The sequence below is a fragment of the Cavia porcellus genome, unplaced genomic scaffold (genome assembly GCF_034190915.1).
Source record: "Cavia porcellus strain 051 isolate PalLab524CR breed Dunkin Hartley unplaced genomic scaffold, mCavPor4.1 scaffold_33, whole genome shotgun sequence".
NCBI classification, from domain to species: Eukaryota; Metazoa; Chordata; class Mammalia; order Rodentia; family Caviidae; genus Cavia; species Cavia porcellus.
In genome coordinates this window covers 26,336,285-26,361,531 of record NW_026947516.1, presented here as the reverse complement: position 1 = coordinate 26,361,531, position 25,247 = coordinate 26,336,285, and the positions used below count along the sequence as shown (strand labels likewise).

The window sequence follows — 25,247 nt, the reverse complement described above, 5'->3', positions numbered from 1 at the left end:
CTTCCATTTATCAAATATTTTTTTAACACTGGCTATATATCTGATACTGTTCTGGCCACCTGGGATACACCAGTCAAAAAAATAAAGATTAAAGACTTCATTTGAGATACACAAGAAGTAACCATTACATAGGTTTAAGAGGTTAATAAATATATGGCAAGAGAGAAAATGGAACAGGGTAAGAGGGATAACGAATTTGGGAGGACTGCATCTTAAATAGAGTGATCAAGATAGATCTCATTAAAAAATTACATAAAGAAAAACTTAGAGGCAAAGAGCTAGCAACTTAGATGAAGTGCTAATAATGAATGACTTAACAGTTTACAAGATATGAACATGAGTTCGATCCTCGGTACCAATAAAAAGGAAAAAGACAAAAAAAAAGATATGAACAGGAAAAGACATAAGAATAGTAGTCCCAACTCTGATCCATAGCAGTAGAATCCTCTAAAGAGCATCATAAAAGGCATCGATGTCTAAGTTCTCTGATGAGGCAACATTCTATTTTTAAGTCTTACATAAAATAAGATTGTAAGTACTAGGCAATACCAGGCTTAAGTATTAAGGTGCTCCACGTAAAAACCACCAAAACCTCCCCATATGAAGCAAGCAGGGAGAATAAAAAAAAAGTATGAGCTGTAAGAGTCCATCAGAATCTGGGTTCAAATCTCAGCTGTTCCCTTTATTAGTTACATGACTTTGAGCAAATTAAAAGTATGTTACCTTTCTGAGAATACCTGTATAAACCTGAGTTGCTATAAGAGGTAACTACAACAAAAAGCACTTATCCCACTGCTTTCTTATACTCCACATCAAATCTCTTCTATTCATTCTTCCCATCCTCTTCCTAGACATGGAGACTATTATCAAGTAATATGTAGGTGCTTTCTTTGTTCACTATTCCTTGATTCTAATTGCTGACTTTAAAAACTATCATTGGTTTTCACAAATAAAATGCTACATTCAAAGACAAAGACGGTTAGTGCCAAAATTAAAATGTAATGAAGTTTCTACAAGACAACCAATTCATATTTTAAAAATTACATTATGTCCCCTGGTAGCTTACCCCAAAGAAAAAAGCCAAATGAGAAGTAGTATTTTGAGAATTATTATTACCCCAAGCTTTGGCATGTTGGATCGCTTCAGTCGACCTATCTTGGACCAGTGAGGAACTTTGCACACATTAATTCTCTGCAGCAGCACTTCCAGTTCAAACCCATAAATATTATGACCCTAGTCAGAAAAAGGAGGCAGCCAATAACATTATAACAAACGCAAATTAGAGGATGTATCTTCAAATGCACAGAATTTCTTTGCCCTTTCTTTTTCTGGTCTCTAATTGAAAACATCATGAGCTTACCTCCGATTGTGGGTCCTTTCTTCTTGAGGAATTTATTCATCAGCAGCATTCATTAGCCTTGACATTAACAAGGCTGCTACACAGATTGCTGGAATAAACTTTATTTTATACTAATTGATGCAAGGTTCATATGATGTCTTTTAATTTGCAGCTCATGCCTCACAATCTGAGGCAAATGCAAATCTTTAATGTTCCACATGTCTTAGATTATCAGTAAAAGCTACATTTAAAAATTCCATTTTGATTTCTTAAATACAAAGGGCCCACCTATATTGTGTGACACCTGACATAAGACCTCTTAGAAAACTCTGGAACTGCATTTGGCTTCTTCTTTAAAAACTGAGTTTAAACTCTACTGACTTAAAGCATTAATCAATGTACAAAATACGAGAAACTTACAAACAAGGAAACAAAACTACAGAGTAGAAAATAACTCAAAAATGCACCAAATTTTCCATTTCTATAATGATTTCCAATTTTCATGTAAATAATATTTACATGCCTGTTTATTAAAAATAGATGGTTTAAAATAATTCAGACCAATAAAAATATAGGTATCCACAGCATAATTTGATCCATTAAGCCAGGGGAAAACAAGACAAAACAGGTATTTGTATTATGAAGCTTCTGAACAAAGGAAAGCCAAAGGATATACAAAAGCAAAAATACTGTCTTATGGCTTTTAGGAACTGGGGCAAAATGATTTGATGATTAGCTCTCGTTTTTATTAGAAAAATAGTGACAAGGGGAAAAATTCGTAGTTTTGAGCTCTCAAAGGAATATGCATAGAGATCTGCTGCGGTCATAAATTAAAATACTTAAGCTTTGTGATTTGCACCATTGCAAATTAAATTCCTGAGGCCACTATACTACTGGGCCACTAAGCAAAAATTTTGAAGATACTAATATTTTACGCATACTCACTTACTGATGTGCTTGTCTCTAAGTGTAAACAACTAGAATATCCTAAACTTCAACAATTATGCAAGAGTTGCTTCATATTGGAAAAATTATCTTATAGTAGGCTAGGATTTCCTCTCCCTTTCTTTTAACAGAAAGTACAGCAATTCTTACCAGTCCATAGAGTTATTTCACTGAAAATATTCTTCAGTGCTCAAAACTAAGTAACCAATAAAAGTTAAGTAACAAATGAATTACACTGAGAAGAGCCAAAGAATGAAGAATTTTACCACATGATCGATCATCTACTTACCACAATGATATCAGGATCAAGTTTGTGAACTTTTGCAAGGAAAAAACCTAACAGTGTTCTTTCTGTTTCAGCAACCTCAACCTTCAGCTTCTGCTAGATAAAAAACATATTAATCACTGACTATTGAAAGTGCTGTAGCTTGACTTGTTTAACAAGGATGAAATTTCTTAGGGTTAAAAGAAAGCACTCTTTGCAAAACTAAATGCAGCAATGAAATTTCTGAGTACAGGTTTTATAATAATAGTTGCACAAAGTCTCTGAGGAGCTCATTCTAATAAAATGCACATGAATAAAGAAAAACAGTAAGTGTCAAGTAACATCAAGAGCAAAAATGTCCTTCCACAGAGACACGTTTGTGCATTGGACACATTTTAAAGCATCTAAATCAGAGTATCTTTCAAAACATTACTTACTTTCCTATATAATCCCTGGTAGACTTCACTGTTTATATATTTATCAGGGAAAGAAATTCTAAGGATTTTATCAACTAATTTCAAGTAGTGGTATAAGAAGAAATGAGAAACTAGACTAAAACAAACATATATTTGAGAATTACAATGTTTCAAGTATAAATAAAATCTATCTTCACACAAAAGGCTTCAACCTAAATTGCATATAAATCAGATATTTAAAAGATCAGCTGTTATTAGAAATCTCTTAAAAATGAAAATTGATCGTTGTTTTCTACAGCTAGCTTGATTTACAAAAAGGCCATTTAGACTAAGAGAATTCTCCCGGGCCATTTTACTTGAATAAGTAATTGACGGCATGTCATAAATGATATTCTAATCTAATAGTACACCCCAGCTACTGGGTTTCTCAAGCTAATTTAAAATAACTTAAGTGGAACCTGGCATTGTTACTTTAATTTTGGCAAGTAAGGACAAACAAAAGTATAAATGTATCAACACACTGTTTCACAAAAGAAACAAGCTACTTTCTCCCCAAAAAGAAATTCTTCCAAATGCATTCACGTTTGTGAAAAACTCACTACATTATACTCTCCCCTATTCCCCAACACCTCCATGAAACTCTAGTATGCACCATGAAAACTTCTTCATGGTGCATACTAGAGTTTAGAAATCAATGATCAATTATGGCTAGGCTATGTCAACCTTGCCAAAACATGGCCCTTTAATAGCCAGAGTTCCAAACTTCATTTGGTGTCCCACACGCTGGGCAGGTGCCTTATCCAATACCTTCTAAACTAGTAATCATATCATCATTCATTTTGGAAAAGCTTCCAATGAAGCTATATGAAGGTAGGTTTGGGCCTATCTACCTATTGATACAATGCACAACTCCATTATTTCCAGGTGCTAAAACATTTAAACACTGTTAGATAATGTTTCTAGTTTTAGATTTCTAGTATATTTTAATGGGTTAACTCGTTCTGCCAACTTGAACCACCAGTGGTACATGTGCAACTGTCCCACTGGCTAGCTTCTACTACTGGTGCTACCTGCAGAATTGTCCCATCAGGTGGCTTACACTAATGGTGATACAAATGGATCTAATCACTTTTATTCATCTTTTTACTAATAAAATAAAGTCTATGAATAGACCAAATCTAGTTAGTTGTTTGAATTTCAACAATTACTGCCCAAGTATAAATATTAATACTATTCAAACCAATTCTAAAATATTACAATAATCAACATGGATTTATATCATTAAATTAAAAGAAATTTGTTTATATTCATAAATAGTTTATCAATAATTCTCTAAATTTTAACATGGAAATCTTAAAAGTATGCCACTCTTGGTACATATGTTTACAACTGTTGTACCACAAATCAGCTACATTACAATTTTATTACAGCATTTTAATAGTTTCCTTAAGAAATGATGACATCTTGCCTGTCAATTCAATGCCTTTCTTTGCATTACTATAATCAAAGACTTCCCCTGAGAAGCAGTACAAGCTGCCTGATGGGACAGTCACGCATGTACCACCAATGGCTCAAGCCCAAAGGAACAATCAAATTCAAATCAGAGCCACCCAGCAGTGAGACAATACAAATTATGGCTATCATGAAAGTGTTCACACTGCACTGCAATTTAGCAAGACTCAATCTAATAAATTAAAACACAGAATAGCCTGTTTCTACTAGCCTATACTACCTATTCTCTTTCCAAACAGATATTTCACATTTAAAAGGAATAAACAATGAGTTCTTTACCTTTTTCTTAATGACTTCTTTGAAAGCACATGGAAAAATGCAGTCCTTTGGCTTAGACACAACTGTGAAAAGGAAGATTCCAACACCCACCTTAGTCCAATTTCAAGTAAATACAATGTGTTTTTCCAAATGTAAATTATATTAAAGATATATAAACTTTTCCCCAATCCCTAAAGATTAAAGAAGGTCAAGCACTAGCCACATAGTTGGGCCTCAAAATAGCTAAGCACAGACTACTATTGTTAAAACTGCTTTTTCTATCCACCAAAGTCAGAATGGACTGCAATATTCTTTCCTGAAGGAAATATTTCCAACATCAAAAATCAGCACATGATAGAGGACTTCATTTCAAAGTTCTCAAAACTGGGAAAGCAAAACTTCCCCTAGCACCATTAAGTTCCCTGCCATATATAACAGCTTTTTGTTTTGTTTTGTGTTTGTTTGTTTGAAACAAGGTCTCACTACATAGTTTACGCTAGCCTCGACCTCATGGCTATCCTCCTGTCTTAGCCTCCTCAGTGTTGGGATTACAAATACATTCAGCTTTTTTATTTGTTTGTTTGGCTGGTTGGTTGGTTTTTTGGGACAAGGTCTCACTTTGTAGTTCAGGCTGGCTTTCAACTCACTACGTAGCTCAAGCTGGCCTTGAATTCACAGTGATCTTCTTGTCTCTGCTTCCCAAGTGCTTTTACAGGTATGCACCACCCTACCCAGCCACACCTGACTCTTAAAACATTTTGCACAGTGATATACACACAGGTGAATAAATACATGTTGAAATGAGCTGATAAGTGCTCTTTTCCACATATTTTCCAGACTATCATCAGCATTTTGTTCCATGTGTCCCACCCACTTAAGGGACAAAACTTTGTAATAATCATACTACATACTCTCTTCCTTACCTATTTCCTAGTACCACTTTCCAAATACAGCACTGAAGAAACCAGCCAGGAGAGACTGCTAAAGTTACCCTTTGGTTCTGGGCCAAAAAAGAACCCAGTAAACATAATAGAGCAATGGTGGTATTCCTTATCCCCACTTTTTAAAAAAACCGAATCATTATTTAACTGACCAAATCCTCTACATGGAATATGTCAGAATCTCGCTGCAAACTGGCTCATAAAACACAGATGCAGAATTCTGTAAGTCTGTTTCACCTATTAAACCTTACACATTGGGGCTAGGGATTTAGCTCAGTGGCATAAGCACCTGCCTTGCAAGTGTGTGGTCATGAGTTCAATCCCTGGTACCGATAAAAAAGGAAAAAGACAAAAAAAATTTTTTTTAAATTTTATACATTGCACAACTCAATTCCAATTTGGTATTTATGATAACTCTTCCCAAACAGGTAAACATTCATTTATTCCTTGGCATTTTGTCTCATTACACAGAAAACTGTGGCCAGTAAAACTTGTTTCCATAGCTGAAAACAACCTTCTTTAACAATACACACTAGCCTTGAAAAATAATTTTTGAAAAACAAGTTACTGATGTAATAGCTTAAAAAGTAGCAAAACTCAAATCAAGCTGTTTAGTCAACCAGCTTTAAAAATACATACCACAAAAGTGTGACTGAAAGGGAGGCTGTGGCGGTGCTTTATCTAACATAAAACTGTGATGGACCAAAGCTGCTATAGCGATAATCTGCAAAGAGAGGAGAGGAAAAACTCACTTAACAGACTATATATTCTATATATTCTGTGTTCTAACCAAAACCACCAAGAATATAAAAAGTACATATTTTAATACATACGAATACTTAACTTTTTTATTATGAAATAAACAAATTTTAAAATGGAGAAAAAAATACAATAAAATTAACTTACATATAACCATCAACCAGTTTCAACTGTCAACTCATATATAACCCTACCCACTTCCTGCCTCCTTCCAGAATATTTGAAGCAAATCTCAGATATATCATTTTATCAAGAAATATTTCAGCATAAATCTCTGCAATAGAATTTTTCAACCTCAGGATTTTGGTGAAACAAATTCTTTCTTTTTTTTTTCCAGGCTGGTCTTGAACTCACTATGTAACCCAAGCTGGCCTCAAATTTGCAGCAATCCTCAGGCCTCTGCCTCTCAAGCACTGCAATTAATAGGCATGAACTACCATATCTGGTCATTTAATTCTTAAACATCCAATGCACTGTAAGATATTTAGCAGCATCCTCAGGCTCTACCCACTAGATCCTAGTGGCCGATGATCCATCTTCCATCCCTTAATCCCCAAATTATGACAACCAAAATGTTCCAGACAATGTCATGTCTCCTTAGAAGCAAAATCTCAACCTGTTGAGAACCACCACTCTGAAAGTTTTTAAAATGTAATCACAACACAATTAACTCACCTAATACAATTAACAGCAAATCTTAAAATCATTAAGTATCCGGGAGGAATTTAAATTTTCATGTATTCCAAATTATTTCAATTTTATTTACCAACTAGGGTCCACATTCTCTAAACAGCAGATAGGTAGAATCACAGGTACAGCCCATCCCATCTATCATTTCCCTACAGTTCACATCTGTTGAAAAAACTAAGTCAGCTGTCCTACAGAATGTTCTAAGGTATAGATTCCACCGTTTGTATGCCAATGGTGTCACTTAACAAATTCTTCTACTGTGTTCTGCCTATAAACTCATAGATGGATCAAAAGACTACATCGAAACTAGATTAAACATTTCAGCAAGAATATGTTAGAGGGCCAGAGATATAAGCTCAGTGACAAAAAAAAAAAATCAAACCCCACACTCACACAAAATTAAAATAACAAAAGTATAAGGGATATAGCTCAGCGGCACAGCACCTGCCTGGCAAGCACAAGGTCCTAAGTTCAATTCCCAGTACCAAAAAAAGAGGCTCAGAGACAAGGCAATTGCCTGGCAAGCTCAAGGTCCTCATTTCAAAACAAAAAGAATATGTTAGAGGTGTTACTTCTATTAGAAGGCACAAGCACATAATGTTTAGTTATCTCTATTTCAGTGTCATTAGCATCCACTTGTGAATTGCTGGGAACCATTATTTCATTGGGGATTGCAAAGAGGCAATATTTCATTTTTCCTTCATTGTTTATTAGTTGGGACCTTTTAAGAAAATAAAGTTTTCTCTCACCAATTATTTGGCTGTCTAAGATACAGTATGGGCTCCAGAAAACTCAAGGTAAATGCTTAATTCCTCTGTAAGTTTTCAAAATGAACTGTTTCCCTAGCTTCCTTCATAATGCCCCAATGTGGTATAATTACTATTAAAAATATCATCATGAACTCATGAACTTCTTCTTATCACACTCATACTATCCCATCTTTGGCCAGTAGGACACTTTTCAAATTATTTCGAGTCCTTCTGACATAGCTGTAACAGACTTTAATGTGATTCTTGCTTTCTGATAGTATAACAAGAAGTTCCAGACTTATCAGACATTTCTTGCCCTGAATCACCCATTTTTTCCACAGATCCTTAATTTATTAGAAAATGCAGTGTAAAAATCTCATTCTGGGCACGAGGGGACAGATATTTCTAACTTTTTTGAGACAGGGTCTCATTATGTAGCCCAGGCTGGCCTCTAACTCACATTGATCCTCCTGCCTCAGTCTCCTAAGTGCTAGGATTACAAGTGTGCACCATCATGTCTGGCATACTTCTAATTTTAACTAAGTACTAATTAAGCCTTTCCCAAACACTTAACTATTAATTTTGGCCATCTACTATATTAATTATAAAAAGATCAGAGGCTAGGGGTACAGAGACATTATGTTAGCCATTGTTGATTTTCCTTTTATCTGATTTTGAAGGCCTATAATGCCTTCATCACTCTGTTGTGATCAGTTGTATATTATTTTGTTTTATATAAATTCATTGTGTGTGAAGATACAGACAACTATTTAGGAAAAAACAAAGAGATATTATGGTAGCCACTATAGATCTCCTGCTGTCTTGCTTTGAAATCTGTGTCACTTACATTGTTTTCTTCTGATCTGCTTTGTTCTGTTTTGTTATGTTTAGTTTTACCCTCTTTAAAATAAAATTTTAAAAAACCACTCATGTGTTTATATTCCATAAGAGGAAACCAAAAAAGTAACAAAAAGTAAAATAACCAGTTGCCACTGCAAGTAATATAGATCCCTGACCTTCTATTCAGAAAACTGCCAATAAGAGAAAAAATTAAACATTGATGCTATCTTTCTTGTATAAACTATTACAAAGTAATCAGTAATACTAGTTAATGAAGAAAGGTAAATTAGACAGAAAAATTTAACTCATAAACAACTCATAAACACAATTAGAAAACTACCATTTTAACAACTAATGAAATAACTATGTAAAATGACTAATATACAATCAGTAGTTCTGAACTGGGTATAATTTCAGCCCCATCTCCCTCTGAGGGATATTTGGTGATGGGTAGACACTTTTTTTTAGTTGTTACAACTGTTAGGGAAGGGTACAATAGCATCTATAGCATCTAGCAGTAGAGGCCAGGAATGCTACAAAGGATAGCATCCCACAAAAAAGAATTATCCAGCCCAATAAATCTATAGTGCTAAGGTTTAAAAACCTCACCTTAGTTCTTACCTATCATGTATGAGGTCCTGAGTTTGAGTTTGATTCCAACATGTCATGGTTTATGTCTGTGGCCCCTAGGCCTCATGAGTTTGCATTGTGCATTTGTGAATAGTTCATTGTCTAGTGCTTGGATTGATGGTATCAGTGCTCCACCCACATAGGGGTAGAGCCAGGATGTGATGTAATGGCAGGAAGAAAGTGTGTCTTGTTCTTTGCTGGTTCCTGCTTGCTGTTTGCAAGCCGCCATGAACTGGGGCCAAGCCACGCCCGTCTGCCTTGGAGCCAACTGAATGTGAACTGAAACCTCCAAAAACTGTAAGAAATAAACCTTTCCTTTCCCAACTTGGGCTTCAGGTATTTTGTCTCAGCAACGAGTAAAAAAGTAACTAAGACACAACACCACAAAAACAAAAACACTTTACATTAAATAAAGGCTGATGGAGAAATTTACAGTGGGCATCTCCATTTGAACCTACTGACCAATGAATGATAGAATCATGACCAGTTTAACCAGACATTCTATGTCTTCTGATATGATGCAGTATCAAGTACACTGTACTCCCTGTACTTTCACTAAGAAAGTTGACCCTAAATCTAATTGATCCTTTAGAACTTAGAACACAGAAATATGAAAGACAGAGGTCATATCAGCACATTTCTGTAAAGGACCAAATAATAAATATTTTAGGCTTTTTAGACCATATGGCTTCTGTCACAACAATCCAACTGCTGTTGCAGTGCAAAAGTAGCTGAAAACATGCTGCATTCCAATGAAATTTTATTCACGAAAATAGATAGTGGGTGAAGTTGACTCATAGGCCATTGTTTGCCACTGCCTGGTACAGAAGTCATCCAATGATACCACACAGGAAATGGGACATTTTACGAGAAAACTCAGCAATTCTTTAATTATTTGATGTCACTGAAAAAAAAAACCCTAGGCGCTAGGGGTGAGATAGTCTCATTTCAAAAGAAATTCAAGAGACATAAAGATTAAAGGCCATCAGTGAATCTTGTGTGAATCCTGATGCAACTGTGAAAAGACACTGTGAGACACTGCAGTCATGTAATTTATGTACTAAGGATTGTAGATTACATCAAAAAATCACTGTTAATGTTATTAGGTGTGCTATCGGTATTATATAAGAAAATGTGCATGTTTTGAGAGAAGTATATATGGATAAAATGACATGTTTAAGACTAGCTTTAAAATACTTTAAAAGGGAAATGGGGATAAATAAATGTCATGTAATCTTGCTAACTGCTAAAATATATGTGACTAATACAAGCAATTCACTGCATAGTCTGTGAACATTTGAAAAACAAAAACCAAAATGTTTCCATCAATTTATAGCCTTACAAAAAACTGCAATACCAGACAAATTCAAATCATTCTCTAAACTGGAGTTTGGTAGTAAACTAGTATTTTTTTCCCTGCCAAAAGAACAATTTTCTCTTAAAGAATAGACATATAAGTTCTGGTAATTATTGTATCTAAGGTAACAGGTACAAAACTTTTCTTATTTTTTTTTACCTCATTTTGATGGTTCTTTGCATTTTGCATTGTCTTCATGCTGAAAGACATCACCACAAGTGGAGGAGGACCAACATCCTTAACTACAGTCACCAGGTCTGGTTTCAAAGCTACTGCCTCAAATTTACACCAACTGATTGGCTGATTTAAGAGCTCTAAAAAAGAACAGATACAACATATCAGTGTCTACTTACTGGGGCTGGGGATTTAGCTCAGCGGCATAAGCACCTGCCTTGCAAGTGTGTGGTCATGAGTTCGATCCTGGTACCGATAAAAAAGAAAAAGACAAAAAGAATTTGAGTATCTACTTACTAAAATAGAAGAAGTACTACAATTATGACATCTGTGATTAACTGAAATATTCCTCAATCCTATCCTCTAATAAGAATGACATAGTATTTCATTAAAAATAAGCCACATTACTCGGTGGTATGCAAATGTACATGTGTGCACACGCACTCATTTCTTGTAAGAAAAGATCTATAGATTTTATAAGATGATCCAAAGAATCCACAACCCAAGGGAGGATTTTTTAAACAAACAAAACACTGCCTTGGAGAAGTCATAAAACATCTTAAAGGGATTTATGAAGACAAAACATAGTATCTTAGATACAAATGCTGAAAAATATCAGGTAATAAGAAAAGATCTATAGATTTTATAAGATGATCCAAAGAATCCACAACCCAAGGGAGGATTTTTTTAAAAAAAACAAAACACTACCTTGGAGAAGTCATAAAACATCTTAAAGGGATTTATGAAGACAAAACATAGTATCTTAGATACAAATGCTGAAAAATATCGGGTAACAAGTCAGACAAGCACTATCCACATTGGGTGGTAATTCTCCTCCTTTCTAAAGGTCAGCAGTTCACTGTAGAGAACAGCTGCACCATCTCAGCTAGGTCAGAAGCACAGCACAGGCAAGAACAGCATAATGAATGATGGGCCATGAACAGCTGCCTGCATCGACGCCTCCCTTCAACTAAACTGCCAAACATTAGAGAAAAAAATCATTCTAAATGTGTCCCCTCTGAATACTCAGGAGAACCTCAAATAATCAAAAAAACAAAGTAGACACATTAAAATAAATAGATCTGAAAATGCATTTATCAGTAATCTACTTAGCACTAAATTTTTCCTTACGTGGATTTTTTACTTCAAGCCAACAAGGTCCTTTGATCTTTCTATTCATCAAGAACAGTTCCAAGCTGGATGTGTTGGTCCCAAATACATGAGAAAAAGTTTCCCCTTTCAAATCCTGAGGAAGCTGTGGCATTTCTGCCTAGGGAAAATAAAAGGAAAAAAATCTTTTTTGTTTAAACCATTACTTCATATTTTTGAGAGTCTATATTTGAAATAAACAAAAGCCTCTCTATGAAGCACCAGAAGAAACCCCTTTGATACATATGAAATGTAATTTGCCACAAATGAAATCCAAAACAATTCACAGTAGGAAACAAAAACAATTCACAATGACAAAATAATGCATCTTGATGACACCCATTAGAAGAAAAATAGGCCAAGAAGCTCCCCCAAAAGAGAATTTCTGCCCAGAGCTGTGCATGCCTCACTGATAAATAGCCAAATCAGTACCACTCCATTAGAAGAATGAAAGCAACAGAGTGGGATTCATTAGAAATACGTCCATGGTGTTTTTCATCACCACTGTTAAAAACATTTCTTAAAAGTTTCTCTTTTCCAACATCATGGGATCAAAACACTAGAACAGAAGTAAAAAGAGGTTAAGGTCCAGTTAATTAACATCCTGCAGCAATGACCTTGCCTGTCACAGGAGCAAGAGCAGCACTATAGCAATGCTATTGACACTCCTCTCTCACCTTTCTACTGCTCACAAGAGACACTTCAATAGACTAATGATGTCCAACTCCATCATGTAGCATTCACTCCATTTGACGAACAGTTGTGCTGTTACAACTTATTAACTTAAAGATGCATACTTGAAAGCAGAGAAAGGCAGTGTAACTTGTAGTCTATGTACTTAAACTAATTTTATCCATTTCAATTATTCATTACTTTAAGTTCACCTCAATGAACTGTGGGCTTGAGGAGCATTGCCAACACTCCAAATTGAAAGCCAGTTGAAAGTTCAAAAATAGAAAAATGTCATTCTCGACTAAAATCCAGTAATTCTCTTTTGTTTGACTTACCGAGTATCTAACTTCTAAGTACTCAGATTTTTCTGGAACATCAGGTATCTCAAAAGCATAATTCTTTTCCACTTTCTGGGTAAATAAATATTTTAAAAATTGTTAAGACAAAAACTTTTCAAAAATTACATGGCCAGTATTACATAAACAATACAGTGTACATTCCTGCATTCAATCATCAGGAATCTAGCATGGTGCCCACACACTCAGGTAAATAAAGTCAAAAAGGCACACTTCCCCCTTTCAACTAGGAATAAAATACCAGTAATGAAACACTAAAAGGAGCCAGCACCTGTTTCTTCACCATTATACCACATTACCTCTGGATTTTCTTTTATTTTGATTTTTTGTTTTTTCACTTTTATCGGTACCAGGGATCGAACTCGCGACCGCCTGCTTGCAAGGCAGGTGCTTATGCTGCTGAACTAAATCCCCAGCTCCTACCTCGGGATTTTTTAAAAATCTGTTTGTTTGCAGTGCTTGGTATCAAACCCAGGCACTGCTTCTGGAATTATAAGTATGTGACTCGTTAGTCACAATTCAAGGCTCTAATAGTTAAAGAGAGCTATCCTTATCTTAAGCAACTCAATCTTACTTTATTGCAATCACTGTTAATAACTAGTATTTTAAGTGGGCTATATCCTCCATCCATTATGACCGAAGGCATCAATATCATAAAATTAAGATACATCTATGAATAGAAGTTTTGCACTCTATAAGAAATATCATCATAGTCCCTAAGTATTTAAAGATAAAAGCCTTCTTAGTCATCCAATCAAAATGCATTAGCAATAACCAATTTAAATAAAATAATAGGGGCTGGAGATTTAGCTCAGTGGCATAAGCACCTGCCTTTGTAAGCAGGCAGTCGTGAGTTCGATCCCCGGTACTGATAAAAAATAAATAATAAAATAATAGTTCCTTCTCCATTTCAGAATAAAAGTACATGACATGTGCAAGCAGGAAACAATTTGCTATGAGTTATTTTTCCATTCAATTCATAACCATTATTTTATAAGCAGTTTTAAAAATATTTTTACAAATTTAATGTTTCTACATTCATACCTATAAGATTTCCACTCCATGACTTATAGTCAGTCATAGAGAAGGCATTTTGCATGAAGTAGCTATACAATCATTATTTGTTAAATCTGTAAATGAACAAACCATAAAGAGAGCTAGAAATAAATTCACCAGCAAATACAAACCTTGGACTTGAACTTCATAATTTTGTATTTATTTGCTATTCTCTCATCAAATTCATCGTAAACATCTTTCATTGTAACTGGAGTTCCTGTTTCCTTCCCTGTATTTGAATCGATTTTCTGTTTTCGCATGAAGAGAAGAGGAAAAAGTTACCTGTACATAAGATTTTCTCAATTATCAAAAACCCAAGTCTGCATCAGTGTTCATACTCACCCATTTAAACACTTGACAGCAGTTTCACTGATGAGTTCACAGACACAAGTAGACCCAAAAAATGTACTAACCCAAATGCCCACTCCTCTCAATGTAACATAAATCAGAGATAAAAGATGATCAAGTCTACAAAATGGGAAAGTATTGTAAATCCTGAGCAAGAAGCTCCACAGTTAAGCTGAGATGGGGAGGGCTGGTATTGGGAGAGGATTAGAAATGTTAAAAGTTTTAATAAAAAGGAAGAACAAATGGAAATGATCTTATTAAATAGCCATGGAAAGAATGTTACTGCTGCCTATGAAGTAAAAGCATGAAAACGGGCCTAAATGCCACTCCACATACTTTCATCCATTTATTCATTTATTGAGGCAAGATCAAACTATGTAGTACAGACTGGCCTTGACCTCACTTACTATGTACCCCTGGCTGGCCTCCAACTCACAACAATTCTCCTACCTCAGTGTCCCAAGTACTGGGATTACAGGGGTGGACAACCATGCCTAGCCCACCACTTCACATTTTAGAATAGTCCCAAACCTGATTAATGTGGAAATGAAGTGTAAGGGGAAATACAGCACCATGTTTTTTAACTCAGACACTTGTATATTAACACATTAAAAAACTGAATTCAACTTCATTTCTCTTTTTTTTTCCAACCTCTAATGGAGTTGCTGATAATCATTGGTCGGTCATTGGACAAGCACGGGAGAATTGCTACCCTATTGAAGGACAGAGTTGGCAGTAGAACACTCAATCAGTGCCACGTACAATTACTGAGAACTAAGAGCTACCATTCACGGGGAAGGAAGTACAGCATTTGCTCGATGTTTTTCACCATGACACAACGTTTACCATTTCACGGGGAAGAAAGTACAGCATTCGCTCGATGTTTTTCACCATGACACAACAGCTCACATGAGTCTTGGCTGATTCAATCCAAACTTTGCCAAACAGAAATACCACACCTAAAAGAATTTTAAAAAAGATCATAGAAAAAGAAACATTTCAGCTACCTTAAATTAAAGAGGCGATATAAAGACTCACTGAATGTATCCACACATTTATGCCTTCATGATAATTCATTTTGACAGCACATACACATCTGTCACCTACTTCCCAAAACCAGTGCTCTACTCAGTAGCCATACTACACTATCATAATGGTACAATCTAAAACCTGGAGAAAGAGGACAGAATAATTCTCCAACATGGTATAAACACTTTCCCTATAACCAGCACTAACCAGATTAGAAGAAACAAAACAAGTAAATTATTCTCTAACCAATTTGCTATTTTAAGCCTCTTATGAGAACTCAGAAATCTAAGATTCTAAACTTTTAACACTTGCATAAACTGATAAAAACATTCATATTATTGGATAAATGTGACACATCAATAATTTTATCTAAAATTGTATTTGGGCAAAACAATTTATCTGTCTCTTACTTCATATAATAAAAAATATCTCATAATTGGACTGTAACTAAAGTTTGTTTCACCCTTCCTACCTTACAAGCTACTTTATATATCTGCCTAGGTAATATTTTTATTAGTACATGTTTGCAATACATAATGATTATATTCATTATGGGCAGTGGGCACATGTACATGAAACATCATCTTTTTATGTTCGCTTCCCCTCCACCCCTCCCCTACTAGCCATCCCTGGGTCCCCTTCTCATTTATAAAGATCTATCTCCATTTCCTTTTATCTACTGTTTATTTTGTGCTTTATTTATAACATTCCTTTCCCTTTCGGTTTATGAATGGTTTGGTAACCAAATCAATAGATACTCTTTTCGAGATTCCCAAGTAATTTACACTACAAAGTAAAAACATGTCATTTGAGAAATCAAGTCATTGTTCACGAAGACTAGCCATCAAGAAAGGACTCCAGGGCAGGGGACACAGCTCAGCAGCACAGCATTTGCCTGGCAAGCATGAAGTTCTAAGTTCAATTCCAGGTACACCACCCTGTCCAAAAAAACAAAGGACTCCATGGGACAGAGTGTACCTCAATGCAAAGAACAAACCTGTAATGCATAAATTGCTGGGTTCAATTCCTAGCACCAGAAAAGCAACAATACCAAAAATTTGATAGTCAACCCAAGAAATTGTCAGTGCAAAATCCTAGAATCCATAAATCGGACAGTAGTAATCAATACCACCACTCAGCACGGCTGTTTGAGACACTAAGAAGATTCTGACACATCCAAAAGCTACTGTTCATAAAGCCAATTACCCATTTCACAAGACAGCTCATTAGTCTTTTTCTTTTGTCACTAGTTCTGGGGTAGAAATAAGATCATCATTTCTGCAGATGATTAAAATTCTTAAAGAGTTATGCGATTTTTCAGCAGGGTTGGTAGTAGATGCAAGGGAGCTAAGCAAGAGGGAAGGGAGGACTATCAGGCTGATTTAAAGAAAAAAAAAACACCACTGCTCAGAAAACTGCAAGTTATCCTAACAACAGTTAAAGATGGAAAATAAAATTCCATGAAAAGAAAAATAAAGACCCTAATACTGGATTCAAAGATTCAAATAGCTCATTTTACAGTCAAACTAGTAACACACTTCATGCAACACATGACACTGTTTATGCCTCATTTGCCACAAAAAGATCATGGTAAACAAAGATTACATTCCTCCCAAAGTTACTAGCTGAAACCAGGTGCAGTCAGGATTATTCAACCTTGAAAAAGTCATAATGAAGACAGGATATCTTCCCATATGCAAAGAGTAAGATTCTTTTCATAATTATGGCACATTCAGCAATAACTGACTGACTCAGAATGTGTAAGAAAGTGAGAAACAATAACGGGGTCTTTGGGAGTACTTCACTTCTATTAGCAGCATTGATTGCACCAAAGCTCATGATCATTACCTACTATCATGATGGAACCGCTCAACCCTCTGAGATTAGAGCTATTTTATTTAACCCGTTGACATCAAAAACAGAAAAATATGTCACTGCACACAGAAATAATCTGAGAAGTACCATGGAACAGCTGAGTGGACTGAGGGTGAGAAGCTCAGGCTTCTGCCGTAAAGAGCCAGGGGCCCTATCTTTTGGAGCCTCAATGTCCTGAGTAACTAGATGATCTCTGAGGCCTTCTTTGGCACTATAAATTTCATTTTACCTTAGCTTCTGGATGATAGACAAGTAACAGATTCACTCTTTCAATTGCAAAAGAAAGTAACTGAGCTGGGCATGGTGGCATTTGCTAAGTCTCCCTTTTACTGGCATGCCCTCTTCTAGATTCCACATGAGAGAAAACATGCAATGCTTGTCTTTTGGAGTCTGCCTTACTTCACCTAAAATGATCATCTCTAGTTCCATCTATTTCCCTGCAAAGGACATGACTTCATTCCTCTTTATGGGTGAAAAATACCTCACTGTGTATATACATATTTTCTTTATCTATTCATTCTTATCTCATCCGCTATAAGGCTTCAGGAGGCAAAGTGATTGCAACTCTAGTTCTGTAAAACCTTTCATATCCCTCTGTAGGACTGTCAATCACGGTGCAGCTTATTTCAAAGACTACTTATTAAATACCTACTATGCACTGGCACTGTGCTGGACGCTGGAAAAAAATTCCAGTCCTCCAGGCTTAAAAGCTTTGGGGAAAAGCAAACCAGATTCAAATCATTTCAAAATACTATGATAAACACTACACTGGAAAAAGGTATGATGGGGGTCACACAGAGAAGGCTGAAGCCCATGGTGAGGTTTAGGAAAACTCCCAGGAAATTATACCAAGACTGAACCTTTAAAAATAAGCAGATGAGGGCAGACAGTATATAACAACACAGGTATAAAGAGCAGCAAGTTACACACAGTGAACTGAGCAAAAATTCATGGACAGCAGGAGGCATGAAACACCTTGCTAAGGAGCTTGGACTTTATACTGCAGACAACAGCTACTGAAGATTTTTTTAAATGAGAAAATGGTATGATCAGATTTACCCTTCGAATCAATCATTCTGGCAGTAATATAGAGGATGAGAGCAGAGACACTCATTAGGAAGGAGGCTGGCACAATAGATGCAGTAGGCAAGAAAGGGCTCAGGGGTGGCAGCTGTGAGGTTTTAAGACTCTCTTTTAGGAGAAAGAAACTATCAAGGTGAGGGAAGTGAAGAGTATCAAGCTGGCTTCTAGGTTTCTGGTTTTAATGGGACCATTAACCAAGACAAGGAATAAAACATAGCATTGAGCAGGCATAGCAAAGCACAGTAAGAAGTGCTAGGATAGGAAAGCTGACCATGCTGCACAGCTTCAAGGGGCACCATTTAAACCGCTGCTGGGGCAGCCCTGGCTTCAGCAATGGATGAGAAAACCTTTGCTCAGTCTCATGTAATCATACTTTCTAACCTATCTTCCAGCAGAGAGGAGCAAAGCAGTCAAAGAGGTGAGAGGATCTAACCAAATCATCTTGACCCCATTAATGCAGCCTAAGATATCACTTCTAAGACTGTCTTTACCTAAGAAGCACATGGCAGCATGCTACTCTACTGGCTCTGCAAAAGTATGCACATATTTGATAAGAGAAAATATGTTAGTATTAACACTTCATTAACAATTTTACAATTAAAGTCAATGCCTATTATCTTGAAGATAAATCTCATCTTGAAGAATTCTGACAGTTTATACCCTTTTTGCTCATATACTTATTTTACTAACATACAGGTACTATATTTTTATTGGATGCAGCCTCTAGGAAACCACTTGAAAAATAGTTTGCATATATTATGACCCAAAAAAGGATCTAAACTCAGACAAGTGTATTTAACAGCATATATTGTATTTTATATTAATCCCACAAACCTTACTATGACCAGTGCCACAATGAAAGGCTCAAAGAGTCACACAAAAAAAAACCAGACAGCCTCCTGGATTTTTTTGTAAAAGATTAAACAACATAAATTTATTATCCAGAGTTCTGGAGGTCAGAAGCACCAGTGGGTGAGCGAGGTTACATTACTTCTTGAGGCTCTAGAGTACAATCCCTTTCTTTGCATTTTCCAGCTTCCAAAGTCTACCCACATTCCTTGGCTTTTGGCCCTGCATTACTTGAACCTCTGCTTCCAGGTCACATCTCCTTTCATAAGGAAACCAGGACTGTACTTGGTCCACTTCAATATTCTCCTTATCTCAAGTTCCTTTTACCATGTTATGGTTGATACATTGTATCAACTTGCAAAGTTTAGAAATTTAACTAAGAGACTAACAGGGAGCCAGGGTCCTTACTCTGTAAACATCTTCAGCCTGTGCAAGAAGGCACAAGATGCTGTGATTGCTGTATCTGCCCTGAGTCCAGGGGAGAGGGGTGAGGAGCCTGCCTACAACATAAGGGAGGGAAAAAAGGTTTGTCCTCCCCACTTTTTGCTCTTGTTGCTTCATTGTCTTCTGCTGCCTTGAGTGCCTCCCCTGTGCTATGCCACCCTGCTTTGTAGTCAGCTGATTATGGACATATTGTGAGTTAAATAAACCATTCCTTCCTTAATTTTGGGTATTTTGTCCCAGCAACAAGAGAAAAGTAGGGCTGGGGATTTAGCTCAGTGGCATAAGCGCTTGCCTTGCAAGCAGGCAGTTGTGAGTTCGATCCCCAGTACCAACAAAAAGGAAAAAGACCAAAAAAAAAAAAAAAAGAGAGAAAAGTAAACCAAGAGACCATGTAAGGAAACATATCAGAGGTTCCATGTTTGAGTACATACATATCTTTGGGAAGATCATCATGCTGCCTATCACGCCTCAGTTCCACAAAGCTGAGAAGTTCTTCCCCTGTCTTAGAAAAGAAAGTCTTAGAAAAGAAAGAGGCTAAGAATACCAGGACTAAAAAAAATTAAAAATAAAATAAAAAAAGAACCCCAGGACTGACAGAGGCATCTACTTAAATGTCATCTTTACATCCTTAGCTAAGTCACTCAGGGCCAAATTGTCAGGGATTTTTTTTAAAGAAAAACAAGTGAAAAAAAAAAGAAAAACAAGTGAGTATTAAACAATTATTTTGCCTACAGAAAAGGTAAAGATTTTTTAAAGTTTTTTTATTTTTTTTCCTTTTTGATTTTGTGAGACAGGATCTCATTATATAGCTTGCTAGCCTTAAACTCATTATGCAGCCCAGGCTGGCCTCAAATTTGCAACAGTCTTCTTGCTTCAGCCTCCCAACCACTGTTTCTATAATAGGAAAAAATTATTTGAAGGTTAATTTTAAATTATTTGAAGTTAATTTTACAACTTTGTAAAAAGTTGTATTGAAGAACTAGAGTAAGACATTCAATTTGATTCCATAGACAGGCCCACAAGCAAATATAGGAAACATTTGTTCAATTTAAGGAGAACCTTTTCTCACAGTTATTTTTGTTCAAAATGGAATGAGCCATTTCGGCCATCACAAGGGCATTCTAGGCTTATCTTAGGTTGACTTTTCCCTAAGGAGGAAGTCACAAGATCCTTCATTGGAAGCTAGCCCTACAGATTCAGAAAGCATTTGTTAGACAGTCATTTCCTCCAACTCCCTCCTGGCTTTTTGTAAGACAAAACTCAGTGTTAGGAATCAGTCTTAAGTCTTCCTTTCTGTCACCACCCTCATCAACCCATCAACTAATCCGCTAAAATACTTGTAAAATACCTTTACATCTCTTCTCCCCAGCCACCAATATCCAAGCAACAAGCACTTCTACCTTGGACCAGCTCATCTCCAGGGCTTCCCCACTTCCCTATTACCCAGCTCCAGGCTATTCTTCTAAATGTACATATACATGAACTGGCATGTACTCACATACACACAGCCAATTCTCTATAAAGACCAGAAGATTCCTAGAATAAGATTCAAACTCCTTGATTGGGTTTTTAAGGTCCTTTATTATCTGGCCTTTGCCTTTGTCTCCAACTTTACTGTATACCAACTTGTCATTTGGTAACTATGCTACAACTACACAGGCCTCCAGTTCTCCTTTGTCAGACCTTGGTGCTTACTGGTCTTTTCTTTAGTTCTGTATGTACCTCACATCTCATCTAGGAGTCATATCCTAAGACAGGCTTTCCCTGACCATCCTCCAATAAAAGTCCTTTACATCACTGAGAAATTTATCTTAATGACAACCCCCCCCAACTCCCACTCTGCTGAAATACAAGCTCCATTACAGTGTCAGGAATTTATACAGCTTCTTTACTCCATCTTGGTAGCTGACATACAACAGGTAGTCCAATTTGCTGAACAGAGTGATAAATTAACAACTGATTCCTTTTACATTCCTATGACTTCAGATACATCAGTGGTGAATGACAAACACACATTCCTAAACCACATATAACTGATTTTTGGAATAAGCATCTTTAAGAATTATTCATACCACAGCTCCTCTCTATCAAGGTAGCTCACACACTTAGCAAGGAATGAGTATAATGCTCATCTGCAATGCACATAAGTGAGGGCAAAGCTTGTGCCAATTACAATCACTAAGATATTTAAGGGAAAAGACGCTACTCCATATTACAGGCATATGGTTACCTTATGTATGATTACCTGGTTGATTGTACTGATCTTCATAAGCGTCCAGCCAATAAAACTGAAACACTTGATCCTCATCTGCCCCTTTTACCAATGGGAGTTGACTGGAATCCACTTGAACTTCCTGTGCTGAGAAACTAATGTCATCTTCCTGATCAATATCCCAACAAGAGACATCTGGGAGAACACTTCCTCTGTAGAAATCATATTTTCAAAAACCTTTCAATACACACAGAATAACTGGAGTGCTATTTCCAGAAAAGTCATGAAATGCTCTTACAAGGAGGATGTCATCCCCTTCTTAGGATCTGCCTTGTGTTTCACCCCCTCTGCTGGCTCACTCTGTTGGTCCCAAGTCTTGGCAGCCACAGGCTCCATGTTCATCTCCTCGGCTTCCAGGGGCTCATCAAAGTCATTATCTTCAAATTCCATTACACCTGATTCCTGCTCATCTTCTGGATGCTCTGGCTGCATCAGCTCTCCTGTAGGTATCATCACACATCCCCGTCATGTGCCAGTACCACAGGACACAAAGACGGACACAACACTGAAGTACAAGCATAACCCTTTTCTTCTACTGTGTTTGCATTTCCCTTTAATCTTCAAATTGCATTTGTATTGCTATGAATTTCAATCTTTCACACTTAGACTTGTCATCAGAATACCTTCAAAATCACCCTCATATCCTCCTATCACAGGGTCTCTAATTTGTGTCAACAACAGTTAAAACACTTCCACTTCTGCCCGATACCAGACTTACCAACAAATTCAGCAGGTTTAAGAGGAACAGCAGTTAATGGAGGTTCCTTCCTAGGGGCAGGGGAAGCAGTTTTTCCTGAAGGAATTACCTGTAAACATTTTCAAATGTTTAGTCAGTTAAGACCTACATACTAAAAATATGCAACTCTCCCACCTTGACCAGAGATAATGACAGTTCCCATTTATAAAAAGATTTTATGTATTATTAATGTAACAGCTTCAATTATTTTACTGTTACCTAGGTTTACAAAAAAATACTTGTTTCCCAGAGGAAAATTATTGCATTTAGCACAGTTGTAATACCTATAATAAACACATACTAGTTACTACAAAATTTACTATGAAAAAAGCAGGCACATGCTATTTTTAAAATATATGAAGCTATACATTGAATGGCAGTCCTAATTTAAAATAAAGATGAAAAACAAATTCAAAAGCATTTCACTCACAGAAAAACAACAAAATAAATTTATTAAAGCAAAACTATAAATCAAGACAGTGTATTTCTATACACTTTACCTTGGGGGTGTGCACAGAAAAAGGATTCTGTGAAGCCCTAATGGATCTTTTCTTCTTTGGTATCACTACAAGTGGTGGAGTTATCTGAGGTGTCTAAAGGAAGGGTAAGATAGACATTTACTGCCATGCCTGGTTTACCACATAACAGTAAAGTACATTTCCTAACTCACTAAAGCCCAAGAAGTAAAGCATTTTTTCTCCCCCCACAGCATCTATGTTCCTGTACTGCAGTTACTATAGCAACACTAAAGAAATCACTAGAAAACCAGAAGATACTGAATCCACCCCTCACAAATTTTTTCCTTTTCAAAGTTAAAGTCTTTCACTTGCCCTTTCCAGAATATTACACTTATATTCTATCAAGATAGAGCTATATAGTGTTGGCATTAGTCATTTTAATCAATGGTCACTTAAAAGTATACTTCTAAGAGCTTAGCTGTTATAAGAAATGGCCAAATTTCAAATTCACGGTGCCGCTAAGCCTATTTGAGTTATATCAGGGGTAGCTCACTGACTGTTCTCTCATTCCCAATCATAATTCAAGATGAGGATCTCACGGCTGATTGTGCAGACTGACAGGCTTCAATTTATTTAGGGAACATACATTATAGCAACTGAACACAAGCAGTGAGCATTCACAGGACTGACTCCTGGGTGTATTTCTACTGCTTCCAACACACACCCACACACCGTAGCTACATAATCACATAGCTGTAACATCAGAAACTACTCACCTAAAACGGTCAGAAGGACCTAATTTAAAGATTTTGTTTTGCTTTTATTTTTGGTGGGGTTTTTTTAGTACTGCCCTTAATATTTTTAGTTCTACTAACAGTCAAGTTTTGCACAATTACTGAATTGTTTCGTCAGCCTATACTCCCTGCACATTTCACAAGTCTCAGAGATTCACTTACTTCAGTGTTCAGATCTTGTAGAATGTCACCTAGCAGGTCATCCTTGGACAAGTCTACAGCTTTCTGGAGATAAGAAAAGAAGGTAAAATGAAAAAGTCTTGCATTTAAAATTTTTACAAAGACCACATATGTCTGTGAAAGGAGAAAACCTAACCAGTCAGTTTTTGTCTCTGTTTCTCACTCTGAGTGCTCTCATCTACTATTCACAAGATTTTAACCATCTGTGTATATATAGTTTTAAAGTTTTATGACTTTCACCATCTTATTTTCATCCTCATTCCATGATCTTCCTGCTAACCACTGAAATTAAACTTTGTCAATTCATCTTTTCTATCCAATTTCTGTTTCTATCTCTACCTCTAACCTAAATTAGGTGCCTAAATAGGTGTCTAAATTCATGAAATCTAAATTCAACTTAGTGAAACTTGTAAAATACTATTCAAGTACGTACTGAACACCTATTAGCCGTATAATCAAATATTAAATCCATTTTATAAAAGAAAAGACAAAATATGAGGAAACTATGAAACTCACATCTGCAGTTTTCTTCCCAGCACTAGCAATGAACATTGACTTGATATTGTTTGGTTTTGTCACTGTAGGTTTCTTTACATTCTTCTTGTCTTTGTTGTACGTTTTACCATCTTTTCCTATTGGAATATAAATCATTTAGAAACATGCACCAGCCCAAAATCAAAATGGAAAACTAAAAGGCTAGCCACCTGTTCTCTGTATATGAAAATTTTAAAAGAAAAAAATTAATAATATAAAAGTGAGATTCTATACTCAGTACACAGGGAAGAATTAAATTTGAGAAAACTTGAGCCAAATGTTATTATGAAAACTGACAAAATACAAGTTAAATATCGGGATGAAATAGGTGTTACTATTTAACTGCTATTGGTACTGTGAATAAAAAGCTTTTTTAAAGTTAGGACAGTTGCATCGTTTCTTGTTTTTCCCACTGAAAATGGGATACTCTGAGATTAGCCTAAGAGACTTCATGCGATCATATCATTAGTTTTATACCAAATCTGACAGGACAACTGAACTATAAAGAAATAGGATTATCAGTTATAAGACTATATC

General features: G+C 36.1%; 1 protein-coding gene across 5 annotated transcripts in view; it reads right to left on the bottom strand.

Moving 5' to 3' along the window:
* Positions 1 to 25,247, bottom strand: part of Pola1 (DNA polymerase alpha 1, catalytic subunit) — a 301,421-nt gene that overhangs the window by 261,132 nt on the left and 15,042 nt on the right. For 4 of the 5 annotated variants that reach the window (XM_063242945.1, XM_063242946.1, XM_063242947.1 and 1 more), the window contains exons 5-19: positions 24,693 to 24,808; positions 24,159 to 24,221; positions 23,245 to 23,337; positions 22,727 to 22,814; positions 22,247 to 22,448; positions 21,982 to 22,160; positions 15,303 to 15,415; positions 14,240 to 14,356; positions 13,032 to 13,106; positions 12,007 to 12,145; positions 10,861 to 11,015; positions 6,316 to 6,400; positions 4,757 to 4,818; positions 2,574 to 2,666; positions 1,117 to 1,233 (exon numbers count right to left, since the gene is read on the bottom strand). In XM_063242945.1, the coding sequence (XP_063099015.1) occupies positions 1,117 to 1,233; positions 2,574 to 2,666; positions 4,757 to 4,818; positions 6,316 to 6,400; positions 10,861 to 11,015; positions 12,007 to 12,145; positions 13,032 to 13,106; positions 14,240 to 14,356; positions 15,303 to 15,415; positions 21,982 to 22,160; positions 22,247 to 22,448; positions 22,727 to 22,814; positions 23,245 to 23,337; positions 24,159 to 24,221; positions 24,693 to 24,808 (1,697 nt within the window). The remainder of the gene's footprint in view (positions 1 to 1,116; positions 1,234 to 2,573; positions 2,667 to 4,756; positions 4,819 to 6,315; positions 6,401 to 10,860; positions 11,016 to 12,006; positions 12,146 to 13,031; positions 13,107 to 14,239; positions 14,357 to 15,302; positions 15,416 to 21,981; positions 22,161 to 22,246; positions 22,449 to 22,726; positions 22,815 to 23,244; positions 23,338 to 24,158; positions 24,222 to 24,692; positions 24,809 to 25,247) is intronic. The other variant, XM_013148943.3, reaches the window with a different exon arrangement.